A 27,717-nucleotide genomic window follows, 5' to 3' on the forward strand; every position below is an offset into this window, starting at 1 on the left:
AGGCGGGCGGATCACTTGAGGTCAGGAGTTCAAGACCAGCCTGGCCAATATGGCAAAACCCCATCTCTATGAAAAATACAAAAATTAGCTGGGCATGGTAGTGCACACCTGTAATCCCAGCAACTCAGGAGGCTGAGACAGGAGAATCACTTGAACCCAGGAGGCAGAGGTTGCAGTGAACCGAGATTGTGCCACTGCACTCACTCCAGCCTGGATGACAGAAGGAGACTCTGTCTCAAAAAAAAAAAAAAAAAAAAAAAGGAAAAGAAAAGAATAAGAAAGAAAGGAAGGAAGGGGAAAGGAGTGAAGTTTCTATATTTTAGTAGAATTGAGTTAAATTATTCTAAACTGGACTGTGATACACCCCATCTTCCATGATGTGGTTATTATGTATTACATGACTATATCAAACATCTCATGTACCCATAAATATATACACCGACTATGTATCCACAAAAATTAAAAATCAAAATTAAATAAAATAGAATGTGATATATTGAGGTCCATATTGTAATTTGTAGAGCTTAAGATAACTTTAAAAATAACAAAAAAGTCAACAGAAGCATTAAAATGGTACACTAAAAGCAACACAAAAGAAATAACACAACAGGTCGGGCGTGGTGGCTCATGCCTATAATCCCAGCATTTTGGGAGGCCGAAGCGGCTGGATCATGAGGTCAGGAGATCCAGACCATCCTGGCTAACACGGTGAAACCCCGTCTCTACTGAAAATACAAAAAAATTGGCTGGGCGTGGTGGCTGGTGCTTCTAGTCCCAGCTACTCAGGAGGCTGAGGCAGGAGAATGGCGTGAACCAGGGAGGCGGAGCTTGCAGTGAGCTGAGATCGTGCCACTGCACTCCAGCCTGGGAAACAGAGCAAGACTCTGTCTCAAAAGAAAAAAAAAACAAACAAAGAAACAACACAAAAGAAAGTAGTAAAGGAGGGAAAAGGGAACAAAAAAGACATGATACAAATAGCAAATAGCAAAATGGTGTATGTAAATTTAACCACATGAGTAATGATATTAAATAGAAATGGACTAAACATCACATTCAAAAGGCAAGGTTACTCAGAATGGATAAAAAAGCAAGGCCCAGTTACATGCTGTCTACTAGAAACACACCTTAAATTCAAAGACACAAACAGATTGAAAGTAAAAGCATAGAAAAGGCCTTACAATGCAAACAGTAACCATAAAAGAGAGTAGCTACATAAATATCAGAGAATAAAGGATTTTAAGACAAGAAACATTAGCATAGACAAAGAGAGACATTTCTTGATGATAAGAAGGTCAATAGTCAGGAAGATAGAGCAATTGTAAGTGTATATGAATGTATTAGTCTGTTCAGGCTGCAGTAACAAAACACCATAAAGTGGGTGGCTTGTAAACAACAGAAATTTATTTCTCAGAGTTTTGAAGGCTGAGAAGTCCAAGATCAAGGTGCCAGCAAATTCAGTATCAGGTGAGGGCTTGCCCTCTGCTTCACAGATGGTGCCTTCTAGCTGTGTCTTCACATGGTGGAAGGCAAACAAGCTCCTTTGGTCCTCTCTTATAAGGGCACAAATCCCATTCATAAGGCATTCATCATCATGATCTAATTACCTCCCAAAAACCCAACCTTCTAACACCATCACCTTGGGAGTCAGGATTTCAACATATGAATTTTGCATCAAAAATAAACATCCCCTTTCAAGCCATCTGCCCAGGTGAGGTTATCACAAACATTTCAAGCAAATGAAGGCTGGTATCCTCAGACAGAAGAGCATCCTCAGACATAAGGGCAAACTACATCCATTGGCCAAGAGGCACAGAGTGACAAGGATACCAGACTGTCAGTTTCATCTGGGTCCCACCTGCCATCTCTGAGCTTCAGGATCCCATCCTTTCCCAATCAATGGCCTAACTTTCACATAAGAAATCTGGTGATCATGTGAATTTAACAGACATTATAAGTCCCCAACATATACAATCTAATTTTTGTTTGATTTTCATCAATATAACCCCAGAGCTACAAGAAATATATTATTTTGGGCTGTCATAGGAGCTCTCTGGTTCCTGCACCATGACTTAATGGTCCTGAGCTTATCGTTTTCTTTCTGGAAAGCTCCCATGGACTCAGGAGAATACATCCTCCGCCACAGTTTTTGTAGTCATTGTCACTGCCATAGAGTCAAGTGAAGCAGCTACTTAGCCACTCAAGACACTTGCTTCAGCTGGCACTTCATCACAATCAGCCACAGGTGACAGCCTGATTAACTGTGATGCCCCCGCATGCTATGGATCACCAGTGTCCCATTTCCCATTGGCAAGGAGCTCGGCACTGTTCCCAAGCAAAGGACAAGACCAAACCACTTCCAAAATCCTTTTGCAGGTTTATTTCCTGGGACCAATCCCAGTACCAATTCTGTATCAGAGTCCAACCAGGAGATAGAAACCACAAGTAATTTGAACAGGAAAAATTCATATAAATAATTTTTAACTGGTAGCCAGGGATTAAATACTAATAGGTAAAGCAGATTCTACATATACAGAAATTCCAAACATAGGAAGGATCCCCTACCTCTGTGGCTGAGACAGACAGCCTAAGGAGGAACAAATTTGGAAGAGGCACTTACTTTGCCCCATACCCAAGGCTGAAATCAGACTTCATTGAATTGAGTGTGGTTGTCACCCACTGGATGGCAGAGAAGTTCACTGAGGTGACACAGATCAGAGCCCGCAAGGAAAAAGTCGCCCGCTGGGATCCAGTGAAACTCATTAGGAACTCCCCATCCAGGGAACTGGCAGAACATGTTGGGAAGTCAGATACAGAGATGCTGCTGGAACTTGCTGGAAAGTTGCTACTGGGATGCCCCAGAGACTATCTGGGAAGCTGGTTGGGGTGCCAGTGGAACTCACTGAGAAGCGTCCATGGGACAACACTGAAATTCACAGGGTTCAGCGTGTCCTACACGTTAGCTCACATTGCAAGGGCAAAGAGACGAGAAAGCACGTACCTCTGCATCTCTTTACTGAGACTCTCTGAGAGTCTTGGGTCTAAGTAGGATCCTGCCCCTTTGAATCCTAGAAGTGCAGCTCAGAGCAGGATACAGTAAGTACTCCATAAATGGTTGTTAGTTTAAATTACAAAGCTGTTATACATTATAGCCTATTGTTGCACTAATAGAAATATAATTGGGGGGCAATCTAGATGTTTTAAAGTTCATAATGTTAAACATTTATAATCACCAATAACCTTTCCTCCCTGTAAAAATGAAATTAGTTGTGAAAATCCCTTTCCAAGCAAGTAGAAAATAATTTTGGGTATTACACCAATTAGTATAAACAGAGAAAAAATCAGACCAACGGGACTTGTTCATATTTTGTTTTCTGTATCGTCCTGTTTCACTAACACGTTTAGTCCAGAATCTCTACAAGCTGCACACATATCAATGAATCTGGCCCAATTTGGTGTTAGAGTCTGTTTTTATTTAAAATCGACTCCCACACTTATTCCCTAAGATTCTGCCATTATATATTAGCAAAATCTTTAAGGAGTTTAAAATGTATCACTGAAGTAAATTAAATTAACTTCTACAAAAATCTTGAGCAATATATTAGAAGAATATTAAAACAGCCATTTAATACCTGACCCCTTGCTTGAGGCATAACTCGAATCTAAAACTCTGGACTTGGAACTCACTCAATTAGTAACTTTTTCTTAGTAACTATCTTTTTAAAAATTGTAATTTTTCACTCAATATCACAGATCTCTTTATTTCATTTTCATCCCTTTATTCTGAGTCCAAAAAAAAATCCCCAAAATATCAAGTGCTTAAAAGATGAACACATTTTGGTGAAGGTTTTAATTTTTAGCAAGCCAAGTATGTTTTTTAACTATCTACAAAATTAGTAGTGAGATAATATCAATTATTATCTACCCTTAACCAGCCAAAGCTTTTACATTTCAATACATAGATCAATCTATAGATTCTTTGGACAGAATGATGCATCTTACAGATATATAGAGACACAAAGTAATTGGTACTTCTCTTCATTTATTTCTAGAATATATTTCCTTATTATACCCAGAATATGAGCAGAGCTATCAAATGAGTAGGAAATATTTATTTATCCGTGCATGCCTCATTAAAACAATAAGATTCTAATCTTTTTTGAGCCTGTGCCTCTGGCAGGCCACACAAAAGACACAGCATTGCAAATAAGTTTTTCCATGCGTAAGTAGGAGCGTGTAAGAGTTCAATCAGCCAGTAATTCTTCAACAAGTATGTATATGTGCGGTTCATGTGTACCAAGCACTGTGTTACTACTGCAAATAAAGATCAGATTGGCCAATGAAAGATGTTTTTGATAATTCTGCTGCTCACCTGAGCTCCTTCCGGGGGTGGGAGACGACAGCCAAATATGGGTGGGACAGGAGAGCCACATTCTTGACAGAAGCGAGCAAAGGGATCTGATGGGCGGGGGGCAAGGCAGTGGGCACACCTACAACAAAACAGGTTCCCGATTGGCCATGTTCTGCTGGGTCCACATTAGGAAGACTGACAAAAATCTAAAAGCGTTCAAACACTTTTAAACACAAAACAAAAGCAGACTGCTCTCAACGGCCATGGAACAAGTTCAAGACAGGAAATACTTCTCTAGGTCATTTTACTTGAATAGTGGCCTTGCAACTGGACCCTCTGGTGCCCTTTCCACGTAGGCCAAGTCCATTTAACTTCATGATTGTAGCAAGAAGTTTATCAGCAGCCTTGACCCCACTTCTTGCTCAGGCTCTGGCTTGTCCTGTCACATTGGATTTGATGTGTATGAGGGTGAGCCCTGGGTATTCCAGTAATTTTTACATTATGCTTCTCTGACTTTCTGCCATTGAGCCCAGTCTGAGGGACAGGCCTTCTTGCTCGTGCATCAGACCCATCCTTTCTCTTTGCCCACTTTAGCTTAGAGTCCTCAGGCCCTGCCCCAGCAACATCTCACCCCATTTCTTAGGCAGCTCAGCTGGACCCATCATTTAGCTCCCACTCATCTAAATGGGTTCTGGCTATCTGCCAAAGTGAGAGCATTCTTGGAATTCAGCTGCCCTAATTCCTTTCCTGCTACTACCATGCCTTTCCAGACAAGTTGGCTCCTGATCCTGTAACCTATCGATCTGAACAGCTCCTCAGCAGCTAGAAGGCTTGGATACTGTGCACTGGACTGCCTGGTTGCCCGCACTAGTCTCCACGTTGGAGCTGAGCTCATTCCCACACTCTTATCCTATGTAGTCCTTCATTACTGTACCATGACACCAAGTTTTCACCATGTCTCTAGCATGGGCCCACCCGCCAGGGCAACAACAGTTCCCTCTTTTCTATACCCAAAGCTCATGAAGTGTAATCTGACTATCTCATTCCTCTGATTTGAATTGAGGGCATAGAGCTGGGATCTCAGAAGGTCAAGGTAACTGGAGTTTTTAGGAAAGAATACCAGAGAAGAGCTGCAGGGAGAGCTTCAGAATTTTGCAGAGGGTCACCCTCAAGTCTTTACCTGGGTATACTGATAAGTGCATGTGATGGAAGAAACCACTCAAGGTTAGAAAGTAAACACCAAAGGGGAACAGAGAAAACAATCTTCAGGATCCACATAGGGCTGGGAAGCTCATGCTTACACCAACCAAAGTGGAAAAAAATTCATATTTACTGAGGTATCAGTTAGAATACTCTATATATACTCTAAATACTCCAATTAGAACATAGGAGTTGTCAGGTATGTTTTTTTAAAAAGCTAGACCTAATTATGCTGCTCAAAAGAAACCAACTTTAAATAGAGACATAAATAGATTCAATAAAGGGAGGTACACACACATCAAAAGAAAGCAGGAGTGACAACATTAACATCAGAACAAGTAGGTTTCTGAGCAAAGAATATTACCAGAGTTAAAGAGGTTTATTTCATAATGATAAAAGGGTCAACTCAGGAAGAGGACATAAGAATCCAAAATGTTTATGTACTTAATAGCAGAGTGTCAAAGTACATGAAGAAAAACTGATAGAAATGAAATGCAGGAATAAATAGGCAAATTCGTAATTACAGTCATATATTTCAATATTACTTTTTCAATAATTGATTACATGATAAAGAGAAAATCAGTAAAGATAGAGAAGACTTAAACAATACCATCAACTAACTTAACCTAATTGATATTTACAGTACACTCATTCTGGCAGAATACACATTCTTTTAAAGTGCACATAGAATATTTACCAATCAAATCATATATCTTTTCTGACCAAAAGTAAATAAATATGACATAAGGACCAGGCCAGGCGCACTGGCTCATACCTGTAATCCCAACAATTTGCGAGACTGGGGTGGGAGGATCACTTGAGGCCAGGAGTTCAAGATCAGCCTGGGCAAATTTGTGAGAACTCCCCCCTACCCCCACCAGAAAAAAAAAAAAGTAAGGTTTTTTGTTTTGTTTTGAGACAGAGTCTTGGTCTGTCGCTCAGACTGGAGTGCAGTGGCATGATCTCGGCTCATAGCAGCCTCCACCTCCTGGGTTCAAGGTATCACTGTGTCTCAGCCTCCCGAGTAGCTGGGATTACAGGAGTGCACCACCATGCCTAATTTTTTTTTCTGTGTGTATATTTTTAGTAGAGACAGGATTTTGCCATGTTGGCCAGGCTGGTCTCAAACTCCTGGCCTCAAGTGATCCTCCCATCTCGGCTTCCCAAAGTGCTGGGATTACAGGCATGAGCCACCACGCCCAGCCCCGCCAAAAAAAAAAAAAAAAAAGTTTTTTAATTAGCCGGTGTAGTGGCACATGCCTATAGTCCCAGCTGTAGGGACTGAGCTGAGGCTGAGGCAGGAGGATGCCTTGAACCCAGGAGTTTGAGGCTGCAGTGAGCTATGATTGGGCCTCTGCACTTCAGCCTGGGTGACAGAGTAAGACCCTAAGAAAGAAAGAAAGAAGAAAGGAGGAAAGGAAAGAAGGAAGGGAGAGAGGGCGGGAGGGCAGGAAGGAAGGAAAGAAGGCAGACAGGCCCAAAAGATACAAGGAAAATCCTCCAGTATTTGGAAATTAAACACTTCTAACTAACTCATTGTCCTCCCCACAAAATAACAAGGATAATTAGAAACTGTTTGAACTGAATGAAAATGAAAACACAGTATATCAAAATTCCGAGACTGCAAGTAAAACAGTATTTGGGGCCGGGCGCGGTGGCTCAAGCCTGTAATCCCAGCACTTTGGGAGGCCGAGACGGGCGGATCACGAGGTCAGGAGATCGAGGCCATCCTGGCTAACACGGTGAAACCCCGTCTCTACTAAAAATACAAAAAACTAGCCGGGCGAGGCGGCGGGCGCCTGTAGTCCCAGCTACTCGGGAGGCTGAGACAGGAGAATGGCGGGAACCCGGGAGGCGGAGCTTGCAGTGAGCTGAGATCCGGCCACTGTACTCCAGCCTGGGCGGCAGACCGAGACTCCGTCTCAAAAAAAAAAAAAAAAAAAAAAAAAAAAAGAAAAAAGTATTTGGGGGAAATGTATAGTTCTAAACGCCTATGCTAGAAAAGAAGAAAGGCTTCAAATCAGTAACTTCATGTTCCCATTAAAGAAACTAAAAACAAAACAAATGAAACCTAAAATTTACTCCAAAAGAAATATTAATAAATATAAATGTATATCTATTAAAGAAATCTAACATGTAGTTAAAAATCTCCCTGAGCCGGGCATGGTGGCTCACGCCTGTAATCCCAGCACTTTGGGAGGCTGAGGTGGGCGGATCACGAGGTCAGGAGATCGAAACCATCCTAGTCAACATGGTGAAACCTCATCTCTACTAAAATACAAAAAAATTAGCTGGGCGTGGTGGTGCATGCCTACTTGGGAGGCTGAGGTAGGAGAATTGCTTGAATCCGGGAGGTGGAGGTTGCAGTGAGCCAAGATTGCGACACTGCACTCCAGCCTGGAGACAGAGCAAGTCTCCGTCTCAAAAGAAAAAAAAAAAAAATTCCTGAAAAAAAAAATCTTCCTGAAGGAACAATCCAGATCTAATCATTTCACTTGTGTAAAATGTAAGGAAGAAATAACACCAATTTCACATAAACTTTTTCAGAAGTCGAAGGCGTGAGAATACTTCCCAACTTACTCTGTGAATCTAGAATTATGCCGATACTAAAACCAGACAAAGACATTTAACAAGAAAAGAAAATCCCCCAACATCCCTTATGCAAAAGCTGGCAAAAAAATTCTTTAAACCCTTTTAGCAAATCAAATTCAACATTATATAAAATAGATGACACTTCAAGTGGATATATTTCGGGAATGAAAGGATGATTTAACATTTGAAAACCAATCATTGTAATTCACCGCATGAACAGAAAAAAAAAAAAAAAAAACCTAAATTATCCTCTCAATAAATAGAAAAAATGCTTTGGACAAAATCTAACATCTATTCCTGATTTTAAAAAAGACATTCTCGGCCGGGCGCGGTGGCTCACGCATGTAATCCCAACGCTTTGGGAAGCCGAGACGGGCAGATCACGAGGTCAGTAGATCGAGACCATCCTGGCTAACACGGTGAAACCCCGTCTCTACTAAAGAATACAAAAACACTAGCCGGGCGAGGTGGCGGGCGCCTGTAGTCCCAGCTACTCGGGAGGCTGAGGCAGGAGAATGGCGTGAACCCGGGAGGCGGAGCTTGCAGTGAGCTGAGATCCGGCCACTGCACTCCAGCCCGGGCGACAGAGCGAGACTCCGTCTCAAAAATAAATAAATAAATAAAATAAAATAAAAATAAAATAAAATAAATAAAATAAAAAAGAAACTCTCAACAAATTAGAAACAGGTAAAAATTTCCTCAATTTGGCTGGGCGTGGTAGCTTACCCCTATAATCCCACCACTTTGGGAGGCTGAGGCGGGTGGATCACCTGAGGTCAGAAGTTCAAGACCAGCCTGGCCAACATGGTGAAACCCCGTCTATACTAAAAAAAAAAAAAAATAAACCTCAAAATTTGCCACACGTGGTGGTGCATGCCTCTAGTCTCAGCTTTTGGGAGGCTGAGGGAGGAGAATCACTTGAACCTGGGAGGTGGAGGTTGCAGTGAGCCAAGATTGCACTACTGCACTCCAGCCCGGGCAATAGAGCAAGACTCCATCTCAAAAAAAGGAAAAGAAAATGTCCTCAACCTGACAAAGCTCATCAGTGGAAAACCTACAGCTGATACCATATGTAATGCTGAAAGATAAATGCTGTCCCACTGGGGTCAAAAATAAGACAAGGGCCCATGTGCAGTGGCTCATGCCTGTAATCCCAGCGCTGTGGGAGGCTGAGGTAGGGGGATCACTTCAAGACAAGAGTTCAAGACTAGCCTGGGCAACACAGTGAGATCCCCACCTCTACAAAAAAAAATTTTTTTTTTTTTTTTTTTTTTTTTTTTGAGACAGAGTCTTGCTCTGTCGCCCAGGCTGGGGTGCAGTGGCCGGATCTCAGCTCACTGCAAGCTCCGCCTCCCGGGTTTATGCCATTCTCCTGCCTCAGCCTCCCGAGTAGCTGGGACTACAGGCGCCCGCCACCTTGCCCGGCTAGTTTTTTGTATTTTTTAGTAGAGATGGGGTTTCACCGTGTTAGCCAGGATGGTCTCGATCTCCTGACCTCGTGATCCACCCACCTCGGCCTCCCAAAGTGCTGGGATTACAGGCTTGAGCCACCGCGCCTGGCCTACAAAAAAAAATTTTAAATAAAACTAATTTTAAAGAAGAGTAAGACAAGGGTGTCTACTTTCACCATTTCTATTCGAAACTATTACATTCAAAATTGTAGCCAAGGCGACAAGTCAAGAAAAAGAAGGAAAAGGGACCCAAATTGGAAAGGAAGAAAGGTAACTCTTCATTTGCAGGCTGCCCAGTCTCCTACAGAGATCATCCTATGGAATCTATAAAAAGCTAGTGGAATAAGTGAATTTCATAAGACTTGAAGATATAAGGCCACTAAACAAAAATCAATTGTGTTTCATATTTTAGTAATGAATAATCAGAAATTGAAATGCTTTATTGTAGCAAAAAAGTATCTATAATGTTACAATATATAATATAAATTCCTCTCAACAGTTTTTAATTGTACATTACAGTATTGTTAACTACATACACATTGTCGTAAAAAGATCTCTGGAACTTTTTCACCTTGCCTGAATGTAACTCTATACTAATCCAACAACTGCCTGTTTCCTCGTGCCATCAGCCCCTGGCAAGTACCATTCTACTTTCTGTGAGTTTCATTACTTTAGATACTTCCTTTAAGTGGAATCATGCAGTATTTATCTTTTTGTGAGAAAGTGAAATTTTAAAAGCATTTACAACAGGATAAACTTGAAAAAAGATGTGTAAAGCTTGTGAACTGAAAACTACAAACATTAACGAAAGAAATTAAAGAAGACCTAAATAAATGGTGAGATATAGTATCCTTATGGATTGTAAAGCTCAATATTGTTAATATGTCAATATTCCCTAAACTGATATATAGATTCAATACAATCTCAATTAAAACCACAGCAGATATTTTGTAAAAGCTGAGAGGCTGATTTTTAAATCTGAAAACATAAAGGACCTAGAATAGCCAAAATACCTTTGATAGGAGCAACTAAGCTGAGGAATTTACAACTTACTTGGTTTTAAAACTTATTATAAAGTTGCAATAATCAAGGCAGTACGGTAGTGAATAAATATAGAGAAACATTGATGGAATAGAATACAAAGTCCATGACTAGATCCACACAAATACCATCAATTAATGTTCAAATATTCCAAAAGTAATCAATGAGGAAAGATAATTTTTTCAAACATTTGTACTGGAATAATTAAATATTCATATGTAAAAATATGAACCTCAATCCTTACCTTATGCCATATGAAAAAATTAATTAAAAATGGATTGTATACCTAAGTATAAGAGATGAAACTGAAAAACTTCTAGAAGAGAACATAGGAGGAAATCTGAGTGAATAGAATACATCTTGGGTTTGGGAAAGATTTCTGAAGTATGACAAACTAAAAATAAAATGTAAAAGAAAAGCAAATAAATTGGACTTCATCAAAATTAAAAAAACTTTAGCTCTTTGAAAACACTGTTAAGAAAATGAAAAGCCAAAGACTGGGAGAAAATATTTGCAAAAATGTACCCATGAAACGTCTAACAAAGGAGAACATGTACAACTCTATATCAGGACAAACAGCTATCCTTTAAAAAAAAAAAAAAAACTCTATAAGAAGAAGGTGTATAACACATTTTAAATTTTTGTTTTGTTTTGTTTTTTTGAGACAGAGTCTTGCTCTGTCACCCAGGCTGGAGTGCAGTGGCATGATCTTGGCTCACTGCAACCTCCACTTCCCGGGTTCAAGCAATTCTCCTGCCTCAGCCTCCCAAGTAGCTGGGATGACAGGCGACCACCACCATGCACAACTAATTTTTTGTATTTTTAGTAGAGACAGGGTTTCACCATGTTGGCCAGGCTGGTCTTGAACTCCTGACCTCAGGTGATCTGCCCGCCTCGGCCTCCCAAAGTGCTGGGATTACAGGTGTGAGCCACTGCACCTGACCTATAATGCATTTTTTTAAAGGCAAAATGTTTGAACAGACACTTTACCAAAGAAGATGAATGGATGGAAATAAGCACATGAAAAGAGGCTCAACATCATTAGTCACTAGGGAAATGCAAATAAAAACCACAATGAGATACTGTTACAATCTCATTAAAATGAACAAACTAAAAATAAAAGTTAGTAAGGATATAGAGAATTCTCATCCACTGCTGGTGAGAATGTAAAATAGAACAATCACTTTGGAAAGCAGTTTGGCAGTTTCTTAAAAAAAAATACCGATTATATTCCTCTTCAAGGTATTTGCCCCAAGGGAAATGAAAACATGTGTATACATAATGACTTCGGGGTTTTAAAAATTATTTTATTATACTTGTTAATTTTTATAAATTTATTTATTTATTTAGACACTAGGTATGAGACTGGCTCACTTTTGTATATACAATAACTTTTGTACAAACGTTCATAGCAACTTTATCTGTAATAGCTCAAAATTCCCATCAATAAGTGAATGGATGAACAAACTGTGGTATATCCATAAAATGAACTGTTTTTCAGCAATAAAGAGAAATGGATGTTGTTACAAGGAACAACATGGATGAATCTCAAAATAGTTATGCTGAGTGAAAGAAACCCCCCCAGAAAAGAGTAGAGACTAAATCATGTCATTGACATATGGAATCACATGCAAGTTAAGCTATAGTGACAAGAAGCAGATCGATAATTGCCTGTGATGCGGGGGTGAAAGGAAGGGGTTACCAAATAGTGTACAATGTAGGAAATTTTTGGCGGGGATGAACTTATTCACTTTCTTGATTGTGATAGTGTCATGGTTACATACATACATACAGAGTCAAACGAACTCTAAATACATATGCAGTTTGTTGTATGTCAATTATACTTTTTAATAGACTGTAAATATTTAATTTAAAAAGTTGGGGCCGGGTGCGGTGGCTCACACCTGTAATCCCAGCACTTTGGGAGACCGAGGTGGGCAGACCACGAGGTCAAGAGATCAAGACCACCCTGGCCAACATGGTGAAACCCTGTCCCTACTTAAAATACAAAAATTAGCTGGGTGTGGTGGCACATGCCTGTAATCTCAGCTACTTGGGAGGCTGGAGCAGGAGAATCACCTGAACCCAGGAGGCAGAGATTGCAGTGAGCTGAGATTGCACCACTGCACTCCAGCCTGGGCAACAGAGCAAGACTCTGTCTCAAAAAAAAAAAAAAAGCTGGAGGTGGGCAAAAATGTCCTACCTTTAAATTCTCTTTGACCATGATGTATCTTCGTAGAATTTAAGACAGAGTAAAGAGAATGTGATACTTACTTGAGAAAGTCTGTCTCCCTTTGAATTCTCATTATCTCCGTGCTTGTCAAACACTTCAGGCCACTTATATGTGCAAAACCGGGAGACTAAAATTAAGAATATAGTTATATAGAGAGAGTCATATAGTCAAAATAACATAGTAAAGGCTATGGTATAGTAAAATTCCATTAAAAATCATTACGGGTGAATACACATAGACATACAAAGAGGAATAGTAGACACTATAGACTCTAAAAGTGGGAAGGGTGGGAAAAGGCGAGGGCTGAAAAATTACCTATTGTGTGCAGTGTTCATTATTCAGGTGAAGGGTACCCTAGAAGCCCAGACCTCATCATTACACAATACATGTAACAAACCTGCATCCCCTAAATCTATAAAAACAAAAAATTATAAAAATAAAAAATCATTATGAGGAGTAATGTAATTATTATTCTAGTATCTAACATTTCTAAATTAAAGTGCTATTCACAATCATATATGTATATTTCATTAAAAATGAGAGTTTACAATAAAAGATACCTGAATTTTCCATCAGACCAGATTTTAGGATTTAAAAACTTTAGTATCCCAGGCTGGCCAACATGGCAAAACCCCATCTCTACTAAAAATAAAAAAATAAAAAAATTAGACGGGTGTGGTGGCGGGTGCCTGTAATCCCAGCTACTAGGGAGGCTGAAGCAGGAGAATCGCTTGAACCCAGGTGGCAGAAGTTGTGGTGAGCCGAGATTGCACCATTGCACTCCAGCCTGGGTGAGAGTGAGACCCTGTCACACACACAACATACAAAAAAAGGAAAAATAAACAAGTAAATAAACTCTGCCAGGTGCAGTGCCTCACGCCTGTAATCCCAGCACTTTGGGAGGCAGAGGCAGGCAGATCAACTGAGGTCAGGAGTTTGGGACCAGCCTGACCAACATGGAGAAACCCCATCTCCACTAAAAACACAAAATTAGCTGGGCGTGGTGGCGCATGCCTGTAATCCCAGCTACTCAGAAGGTTGAGGCAGGAGAATCGCTTGAACCCGGGAGGCAGAGGTTGCGGTGAGCCAAGCTTACACCATTGCACTCTAGCCTGGGCAATAGAGTGAAACTCCATCTCAAACAAATACATAAATAAACTTTAGTCTCTATTTTTCTCAAAAATTGTATCTCTAGGAAACTCAAAGGACTGAACTTAAGACTTCAGGCTTTATCCTATAGGCAATGGGGAGCAGTCAGAGGTTTCTCATTGCTTTTGTGCCACATCTAACATGGCCTAGGCTGGGTGTAGTGGCTCACGTTTGTAATCCCAATACTTTGGGAAGCTGAGGCAGGAGGATCGCTTGAGGCCAGGAGTTCAAAAACAGTCTGGGCAACATAGTAAATCCCCATCGCTACAAAAAGAAAAAGAAATAAATAAAAACATAACATGACCTAGACCCTGAGTCTCAAAGTGGTAGTCTATTAGCCAAATTTGGCCTGCCATTGAGTTTTATTTGGCATTGGCTCCCATAGTGTTTCAAAATTTGAACTAATTGTCAAAACTTTAAATTATGTTATTACACATAAAGATGTAAGTTTCTGGCTTCTCATGCAAATTCATTGGATGTAGCAACACTGAGCCTTCAGTCCTTCTTGCTAATGGTTGCCTGAGGCTGGGTAAAGTGATTCCTTTAACTGGCTGGGGCACTTCACATTGTCAGAGAACCTGCAGCTCTCATGCTCCTACACTATGGCCAGATGTCAGCTGTCATTTATCCTCTACCCCAGGCTGCATCATGCATTTACTCTGCTGCCTGACCCCTGCAGGTTCCCTCAGGCCAGATGCTGAGCTCAGAGACATCTTGTCTCCCTGGGATTGTTGAAATGTGGTGATACCCACCAGTGTCATTAATTTGGATATATGCTAAAGTATGCTTCAGATGGGATTCAGCTGAAATACTGAGAAGACTCTTACCAATATGAAGGAAAAGAGTGGAAGAAAAAAGTTTTGTGGTCTTCTCCTGGCCTTCCTGGCTTTCTGAACTCTGGTCAAATTCCCTAAACTTTGTCTTTGTCCTGCTGTTCCTAGTTTTTGGGGATTCTAAATTTTGGAATCTTTAAATATTATTTTATCTTTCCCTTGTAAACAACTCAAACAACCAAGTGGGCAAGGTAATCCAAATATTTTATGCACAAAGAAAATATTTCTAGGCACATTACAAATAGTTATGGCCACATGAGACTGCTTTTCTAAAATAGCTCCTGTGTTTTATCATATATGGTCATTCATTCTTCAAAATGGTATGTTTTACCTCACAAGCAGTATTCTTATTTGGGTCATGCCGGTGTGCACTGCCCACGGATTCTGAGTGTGCTCATCCGCCCATCTGATAACCAGAGAACCCTTCTTTCCAGAAGATTGGGAGAGGCAATCTTCCATGTAGGGGGGCTGCCCTTTTGTTTAGTGGGCCTTGCAAGCGGGCCTTCCCAGGTCTGGTCCTCTTGCCTGGGCTTTGTGGTTCTCCAAAAAATATAGTGAATGGGCAGATGAAAGAACCTAGGAGGTCAGGCTGAGTTATACCTTGGCCTTAGAGTCTAGAAGTGAAGGAAAGAGCTTGACCTTGGGATAACTGGTCTTCTAGGCCAGTGATTCTCAGTGTGGGCTGATCAACAAAGTCATCTGTGGACTCCATCCCAGGCTTATGGACTCTGACTATCTAGAAGGATTGCAGGGAGCATAGCTGGGACTTGATACATATTTAAAGTTTCCCCTGGGTGATTGTGATATGCAACTGGGTTTGGAAACCATGCTTTTTGCCTCCTTTATACTTGATGGTAAGTGTGAGCAGCCATTAAATCATGGGCACACAAGAAGCAGTTGTGGTTACACAGAAAATGTGACTCCAGGTACATTAAACTTGGCACTCAAATAGGAGGAAGAGAACAAGGGCTCCTGGGTTGCCCTTAGATGCCAAAAGTCCAAATTGGATTTTATAAACATTGAAAAATCAAAGCACTATAATAGTAGGCAACTAGTGTAAGAGCATCTTTCTTGTGTTATAGTAGTAAGAATGCATTGATATGCCATTTATTTATTTATTTATTTATTTATTTTTGAGATGAAGTCTCACTTTGTTGCCAAGGCTGGAGTGCAATGGCACGATCTTGGCTCACTGCAACCTCTGCCTCCCTGGTTCAAGCGATTCTTCTGCCTCAGCCTCCTGAGTAGCTGGGACTACAGGTATGCAACACTAGGCCCGGCTAATTTTTGTACTTTTAGTAGAGACGGGGTTTCACCATATTGGCCAGGCTGGTCTTGAACTCCTGATCTCATGATCTGCCCACCTCGGCCTCCCAAAGTGCTGGGATTACAGGTGTGAGCCACCGCACCCAGCTGATATGCCTTTTATTAAGGTCATAAGTCACCTCTATCTTGGCAAAGCCAATGGGAATTTCCAATTGTCTGTCTTTATCTAATTAGAACCTGCAGTAACATATGACATAGAGGACCTTCTCCTTGAAATTCTTCCATTTCTTGGTCTCCATGGCAACATATTCTTTTGGCTTTCTTTCTACTTTCAGGCTCCTCCTCCCCTGCTCAACCTCTAAGTTGAGGACTTTCTTCATTTTCCTTCTCTTCATTTTCTGTACAGCCTTGACTAGTGATCTCATTCAGACCTAAGCTTCAAATACCATCAACATATTGAATATTTCCATATTTCTAAGTACGTATCTCCAGCCCTGACCTTTCCTGAGTGTGAACTTGCATATCCAACAGTCTACTCAACACCTCTACTTGGATGTCTAATGTGTCCTTGGACACCTGCTCCTCTCTCATCTTTTCCAGCTTTGTCAATGGCACCATCATCTCCAGATACTCAGGACAAACCCTGAGAGGCATCCTTGGCTCCTCGCCTTCCCTTCCAGCTATTGGATCCCTCAGCCAAGCCTACCTCCTATCCTGACTACCTCTACAACCTTGGTCCAAGCCACTGTCATTTCTCACCTGGAACAAAAGCCCCCTAAATAATGTTCTCTCTTTCCTCTTCCATGGCCTAATCTCCATACTGTGGCCAAAGAGAAAACTTTTAAATGTAAATGGGACTGTGTCTTGTCTGCCAAACAGATTCCCTTTACAATTAGAATATAATTCAAACTTCTTACGGTCAGACTAGTGTCTATGACTCTCAACCATGCCTGACCATTAGAATCATTTAGGGTTTTTTTTTTTTTTTTTTTTTTTTTTAATGATGCTCAAACTCCACTTCAGACCAATTAAATCAGAATTTCTGACGCTAAACCTTGGGGATTGGTTTGAACCTCCTCAGGTGATTCTAAGGTGCAGCCATGTTTGAGAACCACAGCTCTAGACACTCTGGCCCCAGCCATCTTCTGCCTCATCTCCCACTTTGCTCATCAGGCCTGAGAATGTGGATTTCAAATAAGTTCCCATGTGATGCTGATGCTGCAGGTCTGGGGATCGCCTCTGAGAACCACTGCTGTATCTCATTACCATTTTATCTTCTTCATGACACTTACCACCATTTTAAATTTTCTGTTTATTTACTTATTTATTATCTGTCTGCCCCCAAGCCCAATAAAAGGTAAGCTCCATGAATACAGGGACTTTTCTTGTCAAACACAGTATTCCCAGCACTATAACAGTGCCTAGCACATGGTCAAAAGAGGGGGAGGTGCAGTCTTAAAGTATTTCATGGGAAGCATTAAAAATATAAGAGGTATTTGAATACCCTAAAGATTGTCCTTAGAAGTTACCTGGGACTGGCGGGTGGGTGGTCTCGAACCTGATCCTCCACTGTGAGCTGGGATTTCCAGTGGACTCTCTGAAAAGCGAAGATCTTTCAAAGTTTTAGGGTCAGTTCTTTCACCTCCCTGGAGGTCTACAATGATATTAAAAACATCACTCTTTGAGCATCTGTAATTATACATAATCATGCAAAGATGTCTTCACAGTGGGAAACCTTTTAATAAAGAACCACTGTTACCACATTGCTTTCCTAGAAGTAATAATTATGTAAAGAGCTCCCGCCACACACTCAATGTATTAGAAGTGAGAAAGAAAAAACAAGCCCAGACTGAGAAGATTGTCTTCCCCGCTGCATTCTATAATAGTCCACATCAGGCTTGGAAAACGGACAGATCAATCCAGTTGCAAAGTTAGCAGGAAATAGTATATCTCCCAAGAACACACTGCAGCTGTAAAATGTCGTTAACAGCCCCCTCTTTGCATGACTAGTCTTTCTTACTCACTGAGAAACCCTGTTCTCTAAAATCACAGATTATCAGAAACTTCGCTGTTTGAAATTCTCAGTAAGAATGAAACATCTAACTCTTGCCTGAGGAATCTAGGCCACTTTGCCATAGAGAAGCAGCCTCCATGTCCAACCCTGGTGCAAAGATAATCATTTCTGAACACAGTATTCCCCGTGTATCTTTGTAATTTCCAAGGCAACAGAACCCTGGGTTCCCTTCCCAGTCAATACCTGATGCTGATCCCTTCACACCCAGACCAGCTTCGCTTTGAGCCTATCAAAACTCTGCTTTCATTTATATTTCACCCAAACTCCACCCTTCCCCCAAACTCTATAACTCCAGTGTCTCCTCTGTTTTGGTGAGATGCCCCCATGGCTCCCTGTGGTGGGTCAAGAAATCTGACTTGGTTGGACTGCTTGATCCTCCTTCATGATCTTAAGCTGTTAGCAAGGACGGTATAAAAACTCAAAGTACAGCATATTTTCCTGCCCCAGTGTTTCTTATTCCAGCACTTCTCCAGACAAGAAAACATGCAGTGAACATGCCACGAACCTCTTTGGTGGGTTCAGAATACAAAACCTTGTTTTTGTTCTGTCACATCATACCTGGAAACTTTCTGAGGTTAACATTCCAGCTGCGTTGATTTTCAGAGTTCTGATATTTCTTCTTTAGTTTTGATCCAACAAATCCATTTTTGAATTCCTAAGAATGAAGAGACTGCATATCACTCACTTGGTTATTCCCATGTGAGAATTAAAGCTGCACGATAGAGACAGGGTCATGGTGTGCATTTCTTATTTGAAAGAGTTTATGGTTGTTTTCACGAAGTAATCCCTGTTTCACTTTATTCTGGAAACACGCAGCTTTGTATCTGGGCTGGGCTGCTCAGTTGGCAGCACGTCTGGATGTAGGCCTCACCAGGTGAAGCGGCCAAGGCAGGAGGCAGGGAGCAGCACATGCAGGCAGGATACTACAACTGTAGGAGTCTGGGTAACAACAGAGGGACCACCAAGTCCAGAGTGGCAAAGGCAGGGTAGGGTCAGACCAAAATCAGACTTCTGTACACGACCTGCGCACACACAGTCCTTAAACACTCTTCTCTCTGGACTTTCTCCACGGACTTGGTCCCTCACACCTGATTCAAGCCTAAGCACCTGCTGATATATGTGGGCTCAGCCCCCGCAGGTAGCCCCTGCCCAGTGTAGATCCTTGCCTTGATCACACTTGAGCCCAACCCATGCCTGCATCCACTGCTTGGTCCTACAACCTCCTCTCCAGCCTCAGGTTTATGGTCAAGCTTAAGCGAAACCCCTATAAACTTCCTCTGTCAATCCCAACAACATCCCTGTGACCAAGACCTCTGGGTTGGCTGCCTTACTGTAGGCTAGCCCATTCTCTGGCCTAGCTCCTTGAATGTTTCTCATTGATACTCACACCCAGTGCCTGAAGCTTCACACATCCTTCTCAGATGGATCTAATTGACTTTTCACAGTGGGGAGGCTTTGCAGATATTTGGGAATAAAGATTTCAACATAAAAGAATTCTATGCCCACTGAGGACTTCTACTTACCCAATGCATCTATTCAACAGCTACACAATCACCACCCTCTCCTACCTGCCCTGTGCAAGGCAATGAGTATAGCAATCATGCCACCTTGGAGCTTATAATGCATAGGCAAGATAAACAAGGAACAAAGTAATCACATGCACAAAGCAGTTTATAAAAGAAGGCCTGGGTGCCAGGATAGCAGTGATAGGGCATAGCATACACAGTTCAGTTTCGTTGGAGTATATGTAGGGGGTTCACAGACAAAGCAGGAAAGGCCGACCAAGGGCAGAAAGTGATGACTTGGATGGAAGGCTAAAGGTTTCTGGTTTTTTCAGTAGGTAAGAGAGAGCCACTGAAGACGCTGGAGCATGGACCCCAGTGCTCAGCAGGTATTCTCATCTTCAGGGTAGATAGAAGACTGACGAAAGGCTGAGAAATCAGTGAAGATGCTTTGCAATGGTTGATAATGACTTCAATTATAAGGATCTGACTATCAGCAGAGGTAAGGTAACAAAAGGCAAGATCTGCTCACTGAGAAAGAAGGAACCAAAATACAGTGACAATCTGAATGGATGATGGTTTCATTACTTGCCTGCCTTGAAGAATCTTTGAGAACATTTTCAACATTGTCTTCAGGAGAGACTACATTCGGTGGTTCATAGCCTACCTGAAACACCTTTGTCACAATGCCACTCTGTCTGCAGTCTCTGAAAATTATTATTAAAAAAGAAAAAAGTCTGTGTTACACAAAGATTCAAAAAAAAGTGGCTATTAAGATGATTTTATTAAAGTACCTTAGTCTAGCTACTAAATTTATTGCATTTCAAATTGAAGAAATCAAATGTAATTTCTATAGTCTTTCCTTACTTACATCCTTTTGGGTTATTTACTGCTGTGTAACAAACCACCCCAAAGGTAGTGCCTTAAAACATGGATCTATGGATTCACGGTCTCCACTGAGTAGGTCTCATCTGAACTCTTTCATGTGGCTGCCATCAGACATTAGCAAGGGCTGGAGTCAACTGAAGGCTCAACTGGGCTGGGTGTCCAAAACGACTTCTCTCAAATATGCAAAGCCTGGGCTGGGGTAACTGGAAGAGCTAGGGGCTCACCACTCATCGCTCTCACTCAATCTCCATCTCTCTGTCCCTCCCTCTCTCTCCCACGTGGTTAGCTCGGGCTTCCTCACAGTATGGAAGACTCACGTAGTCAGATTTCCTCCACAGTACCTGGCTACCCCAATCCCCTGCTAGTGTTTTTGTCCTGAGAAACCAAAGCAGAAACTACAATACTTCTTGTGATCTCAGAAGTGCTTGGCATCATTTCTGAAACATTCTATTGGTCAAAAGTAAGTCACAATGCCAGCAAAGGCTACAAAAGGGCATAAATACTGGGAGGCATAGTTCATCATGGGCCATTTTTGAAGGCTATCTACCACATTCATCATAAAGATATCAGACCATAAGCCTCAAACTATTCTAAAACAAAAAATGTGTTACCTAGGTCATCCCACATGAATCAAGAGCATTTTCCCTGTCTCAGCTGTAAGCAGTGTAATATATGCTGCGCTGGTAGATTCTGTAACTTAAATACTATCATGTTTTCCATTCATTCATAATATTTCACAATTCATCTTGTTCTCTGATGCAATAAGAATTTCATGAGAAGACAATGTAGCAGTGCCCATGACTAAAAACTAGTGGTGATTTTATTTCAGTACCAGTAGCTCACCTATACTCTACTTTTTAACAGCTTTATTGAGGTATAATTTACATGACACAAAATTCATCTATTTTAAGCAACTGGTTCAATGGGACTCAGTCAGTGTAGACAACTGTGCGAATATCAGCACAGTGGAAATGTTTAGGACATTTCCATTATCCAAAATAATTCCCTTGTGCCTGTGTGCAGTCACTCCTCGCTACCACCACCTATCTTAGGCAACCACTGATCTGTTTCCTATCTCTATAGTTTTGTCTTTTCTAGAAATTTAACATAAATGTAATCATACATATGCAGTCATCTTACGTGTCTGGATTTTTTATTTATCTCTTTTTTTGGAGGCTCATCCATGTTGTTGTAACTCACTCATTGTTATTGTTGAGTAGTATTCCATTTTATAGATATATCACGATTTTTATGTCCATTTCCCAGTTGATGGTCATTTGGATTATTTCTGGGTTTGGGTTATTATGGATAATGCTGCTATGAACATTCACACATAAGTCTTTATGTGGACATGTTCTCATTTCTCTTCAATAGATACCGAGGAGTGGAATTGCTGGGTCACATGGCAGGTATGTGTTTAATTTTCAGAAACTGCCAAACTGTGGCTGTTCCATTTTACATTCCCACCAACATTAGCTGAGGGTTCCAGCTTCTCCACATACTTGCTGACACTTGATATTGTCAGCCTTGTTGATGACCTGTACTCTCAATCATGTTCTCTGTAGGTATTTGCTTGATATGTGTCCCTTGTCTATCAAGATATAGGCTTGGCTGCTGTAACACAGAATCAAAACAATAGTGTCTTTAAGGCAGGACACGGTGGCTCACTCCTGTAATCCCAGCACTTTGGGAGGCCAAGGCAGGTGAATCACTTGAGGCCAGGAGTTCAGGACCAGTCTGGCCAACAGAGCAAAACCCTGTCTCTACCAAAAGTACAAAAATTTAGCTGGCTGTGGTGGCACACACCTGTAATCCCAGCTACTCAGGAAGCTGAGGCACAAGAATTGCTTGAACCCAGGGGGCGGAGGTTGCAGTGACCCAAGACCACACCACTCCACTCCAGTCTGGGTGACACAGCAAGACCCTGTCTCAAAAAATAAACGAACGAACAAACAAACTAACAAATAGAGGTTTAAACAAGACAGAAGTCATAGGGTATAAGCAGTCTAGAGCTGGTATAGGGGTGTCATGGTGACAGGAACATGATATCAAGTTTCTACCTTGTTACTCCATCATTTCTATGACATTGCATTTATCCTCATGGCCCAACCTGACTGACCAACCACATCTACATTCCAGCCAATTGGAAGCAAAGCTCACCCTTTCTCTTTAAAGGTACAATCTTAAAGTTGAACACATCACTTGTACGTGTATCCACTGGCCACAGCCCGGTACACATCTCTAACTAGGGCAACAGGGATTGGGAAGTATCTTCAAGGCAACCACGTGCCTGGCTAAAAATCATGGGCCCTATTATTAAAGGGAAAAACAGATATTGGGGGACATCCAGCAGCCTCTCCCACATCATCATGACCACACTTGGCATATTTATTTGATGTTTTTAACTCTCACCCCTCCTCATTTGCATTGAAAGCTCACCTTTCCCGTGTTATCCTTTCTCTGTGATTACGGCTCACTGGTTACCACAGCCCGTGTTTCTATTTGCTCTGGCCAGACTCTTGATACTTTTTATATTTCCAATTATCTTTTTTCTTCAGGGTTTTTTGTCTGCTTTGCCCTTACTCATTTTCATACTGATCTTTAATACATATTGTCTGTTTCATTAGCATTTCTTCAGCAACTGCTCAGATTTCTTACATGCTCAATTTTTATATTTCTTAAAATTTTTGAACCTTTAAGTAAATAAGTATCCCTGGATCTTAGAGGGGAAGATTTATGAATCTGTAAATCTGGTTTTATTATTTTTTTTTTAAAGAAGAGATTTAAACAGGGAAATTTAGCCACCTATGAGTCACTCCAGCCAGTGAACATGCGAGTGTCTTCTGATCACAGAAAGCTGAGACATTATTTCTAAATACTGTCACTCACAGATAGGTAGTGACTATTTAGACGAATTGTATATTTCTTAGAATTTTTTTCTCCATCTTCTAGAAAGGTAGCTTAAAACTTCTACGTTGTTTAATGTTAAAGAGATTCACAAATCTGGTTACAGATATAGATGATCTTTTACATGAATCACTTGCTTAACTCATTCGCCTCGGCATCCATCTCGTCTGCATGTTAACCTTCGGCCCCAGGCCTGTCATCCAAGATCCAATTGTCCTTCCTGTTAGCACACACTTCGCAGACATCACAAGCCTCTCCATCCAGGAATCACTTGAATCTTGGATGGTCGGGAGGCTCCCAGAATGCACACTTACAACCCCACATGAGGTCACATGAGTAGAGGCCTGGCTCTTATCCACTTATTCCACCCTCTAAGATCCAGGCTGTTTCCCCCACCCCAGCTGGCCCTTCCTTGGGGAACCAGCTAAGGCATTCACCTTTTGAGCTGAAAATTCAAATGTTTTTTATATAAATATATAAATTTTTTATATAAATATATAAATATTTTCCCTAAGCTGAGCACATCTGAAATACGTTAGTACTGTTAAGTACCTTTCAGAATAGACACTTAGAGGGCACAGAGCAGAACGGTGAGAGGCATAAAGAATGACCTTATTTTTTACTCTCTCTCGAAAGCCTTATTAACTCCTTCAAACTGCATAGTCAGTCATTAAATTGCTTCTTCATTTTACTACTACTTGTAGCTTCTAAGGAGGCCTGCCTTACAGCATTTGGCCACCAGAGTGTTTAGCTTCTTAATTTTTTTATTATTATTATTATACTTTTAAGTTCTAGGGTACATGGGCACAACGTGCAGGTTTGTTACATATGTATATATGTGCCATGTTGGTGTGCTGTACCCATTAACTCGTCATTTACATTAGGTATATCTCCTAATGCTATCCCTGCCCCCTCCCCCCTCCCCACAATAGGCCCCGGTGTGTGATGCTCCCCTTCCCGTGTCCAAGTAATCTCATTGTTCAGTTCCCACCTATGAGTGAGAACATGCAGTGTTTGGTTTTCTGTTCTTGCGATAGTTTGCTGAGAATGATGGTTTCCAGCTGCATCCATGTCCCTACAAAGGACACGAACTCATCCTTTTTTATGGCTGCATAATATTCCATGGTGTATATGTGCCACATTTTCTTAATCCAGTCTGTCACTGATGGACATTCGGGTTGATTCCAAATCTTTGCTATTGTGAATAGTGCTGCAATAAACATACGTGTTCATGTGTCTTTATAGCAGCATGATTTATAATCCTTTGGGTATATACCCAGTAATGGGATGGCTGGGTCAAATGGTATTTCTAGTTCTAGATCCTTGAGGAATCGCCACACTGTTTTCCACAATGGTTGAACTAGTTTACATTCCCACCAACGGTGTAAAAGTGTTCCTATTTCTCCACATCCACTCCAGCACCTGTTGTTTCATGCTCATCATCAGAGAAATGCAAATCAAAACCACAATGAGATACCACCTCACACCAGTTAGAATGGCAATCATTAAAAAGCTTCTTAATTTTTAATAATTGAGATGACTTACCTTGATAGAAGTGGCTTGGCAAGTGAGAAAAAGCTACATGTTCCAACATTTTATAAAGAATAATAACGTGCACATACTCCATTTGCAGAACCCATTTAAAAACAATAATAATGTGCATAAAGGGATTGTTTTGTTTCATTGTATTTGTTTTAATTTTCAGATGCCAAAGCAATCATGTTTGCTGTGGAATGTGTAGCTCTCCTCAAAAAGCCATGCAGTAATTCAGTCAGTGGGGTCTGGGGCTAGAGTCCTTTCAAAGTAACAGGGCTAGCCCGGTACTGTATTTAGTTTGGGGCTTTTTTTTTTTTTTTTGAGACAGAGTGTCACTCTGTCACCCAGGCTGGATGCAGTGGTGCGATCTCAGCTCACTGCAACCTCTGCCTCCTGGGTTCATGCCATTCTCCTGCCTCAGCCTCCCAAGTAGCTGGGACTACAGGCGCCCGCCACCACGCCCAGCTAATTTTTTTGTATTTTTAGTAGAGACGGGGTTTCACCATGTTAGCCAGGATGGTCTCGATCTCCTGACCTCGTGATCCGCCCGCCTCGGCCTCCCAAAGTGCTGGGATTACAGGGGTGAGCCACTATGCCCGGCCAGTTTGGGGCTTTTAAATGTTCCCAAAATATGGTCAAACCTGCATTGCTAGAAAAATAATTCCTATATCACAGCCACACAGAATTGCCAAGCATTTGAGTTTTTTTTTTTTTTTTCCTATCACACATGGTGAAGGTTTCCAAATTAAATAGTGTTTCTATATTTGAAAATGGGAAAAAGTCATTAAGAAAAAAAGGATAAAGAAAAAAGTATGGTAGCTAATATCCAACAAGTTGAAATGACAGTAGCTTTGAAGGCCAATTAAGTCGATACAAAATGAAATTGAGAATGATGGCGGTGGTTGTAGGCTGCATCCTGGGGAATGAAAGACGCACTCTGTGAACACAGTATTTCCTTCAGAGCCACATGGAGCTCTTCAGAGGCCCCCAGTCCTGGAAAGGATCTTCCTTCCTGAAACCTCAATGTGGAATTTAAAATAAAAACAGTATTCATATACATAACGCTTCGCTGAGCTGTCTACTTATGATTTCTGCATCTTACAGTATGCCTCAAGGAAACGCAAGTAAAACACAAATATTACGTATGTAAGCCGAAATTAAAATAACATTTCAGTAGTGTCCTTCTAATGCAGCACTGATTCTGATAGGAAAAAATGAATAAAATTAGAATATAATGTTATTATATCATAAATTAATTTAATCACCATGCTCTTAACTTACTTGGAGACAGCAATAGCTTTAATTTGTGTTTTTCCATCAGGCAGAGTAATAGGTTTTATATACTTAAATGTGTTATTTTCCCCATAGCCAGTTCTCTTTAGAAATTCAGGTTTGCTGCCATCCAGAGTATAATATATGTTGACATCTGGAGTGTCTGAAAAATCCAAAACAGGATAACTATAATTAACACCAAAGTAGCAAGTCCCTGAATAATGCCTACAGGTCAGTTTAAGATTTGAGATTTGCCGGGCGCGGTGGCTCACACCTGTAACCCCAGCACTTTGGGAGGCCGAGGCGAGCAGATCACGAGGTCAGGAGATCAAAACCATCCTGGCTAACATGGTGAAACCCCATCTCTACTAAAAATACAAAAAGTTAGCCAGGCATGCTGGCAGGCGTCTGTAGTCCCAGCTACTGGGGAGACTGAGGCAGGAGAATGGGGTGAACCCGGGGGTCGGAGCTTGCAGTGAGCCGAGATCCTGCTACTGCACTCCAGCCTGGGGGACAGAGCGAGACTCTGTCTCAAAAAAAAAAAAAAAAAAAAAATTTAAGTGTGTGATTTAAGATTTAAAGTTGTGATTTAAGTTCAGATTTAAAGTTATGATTTAAGATTGCATTAATCAACTTAAATAACTGACCTATAGGTTATTATATACACATAATGGAAATGAATAGTAATAGCAATAATGCAGTTCTTTCTCTGTACCAGAACTGTGCTTTACATGAATGAGCTCATTTCATCTGTACAACCCTATGAGGTAGATCCTATTTTACACCCATTTTATAGATGAGGTAACTGAGTCCCAGAGAGATTAATAAAGTTGCTAAATAATAGAGGAGTTGTGATTTGACTTCTGCTAGGTTGGATACACAGCCCATGCTGTTGAACCACTGTGCTCTTTTGCCTCTCCAACAGGGCACTGATACAAACAAGGATTCAAGATTCAACAGGTCAAAAAGGGTATACAGTGAAAAGTCTCGCCTGACCTGTGACACCAGCTTCCCAGAGACTATCAATGGGATCTTGAGTAACCTTCAAAAATATTTTATATCCATACAAGCATTTATGTACATATTCTTATTTTCCCCTCTTTTGCCACAAATGATGGCATACTATACCCTGTTCTACACAGTTCTTTTTTCATTTATCAATATGTCTGCTATTGGTACATAAAGAGCTTCCTAGGAAATAAACAGCAATTTTTTTAAAAAAAGAGCTTCTGCATTCTTTGTTATGGCTGCACCACATTCTCTTATATAGATAAACAATAATTTAACCAATTCCCTACAGATGGATCTTTAGGCTGCCTTCTTTTTTCCTTTTCTTTGTTTCTTTTGCAGTTATAAGCACTGTAAGAATAATTTTGTAAAGAATTATTTCTGTAAATATATGGGTAAGACAAATATGTAAAACGA

The 27,717-nt window shown here is 41.0% G+C and overlaps 1 protein-coding gene across 7 annotated transcripts in view; it reads right to left on the minus strand.

Moving 5' to 3' along the window:
• DZANK1 (double zinc ribbon and ankyrin repeat domains 1) overlaps positions 1-27,717 on the minus strand; it is a 101,544-nt gene that overhangs the window by 67,307 nt on the left and 6,520 nt on the right. For 5 of the 7 annotated variants that reach the window (XM_037993971.2, XM_007961145.3, XM_037993970.2 and 2 more), the window contains 6 exons: positions 26,302-26,455; positions 20,282-20,396; positions 18,746-18,842; positions 17,643-17,767; positions 12,907-12,992; positions 4,370-4,487 (listed from right to left, as the gene is read on the minus strand). In XM_037993971.2, coding sequence (XP_037849899.2) covers positions 4,370-4,487; positions 12,907-12,992; positions 17,643-17,767; positions 18,746-18,842; positions 20,282-20,396; positions 26,302-26,455 — 695 coding nt within the window. Of the gene's footprint in view, positions 1-4,369; positions 4,488-12,906; positions 12,993-14,183; positions 14,279-17,642; positions 17,768-18,745; positions 18,843-20,281; positions 20,397-26,301; positions 26,456-27,717 lie in introns of those variants that run through there. The other 2 variants (XM_037993972.2, XM_073008628.1) reach the window with 2 other exon arrangements.

This window comes from Chlorocebus sabaeus, chromosome 2, assembly GCF_047675955.1.
Source record: "Chlorocebus sabaeus isolate Y175 chromosome 2, mChlSab1.0.hap1, whole genome shotgun sequence".
Lineage (NCBI taxonomy): Eukaryota > Metazoa > Chordata > Mammalia > Primates > Cercopithecidae > Chlorocebus > Chlorocebus sabaeus.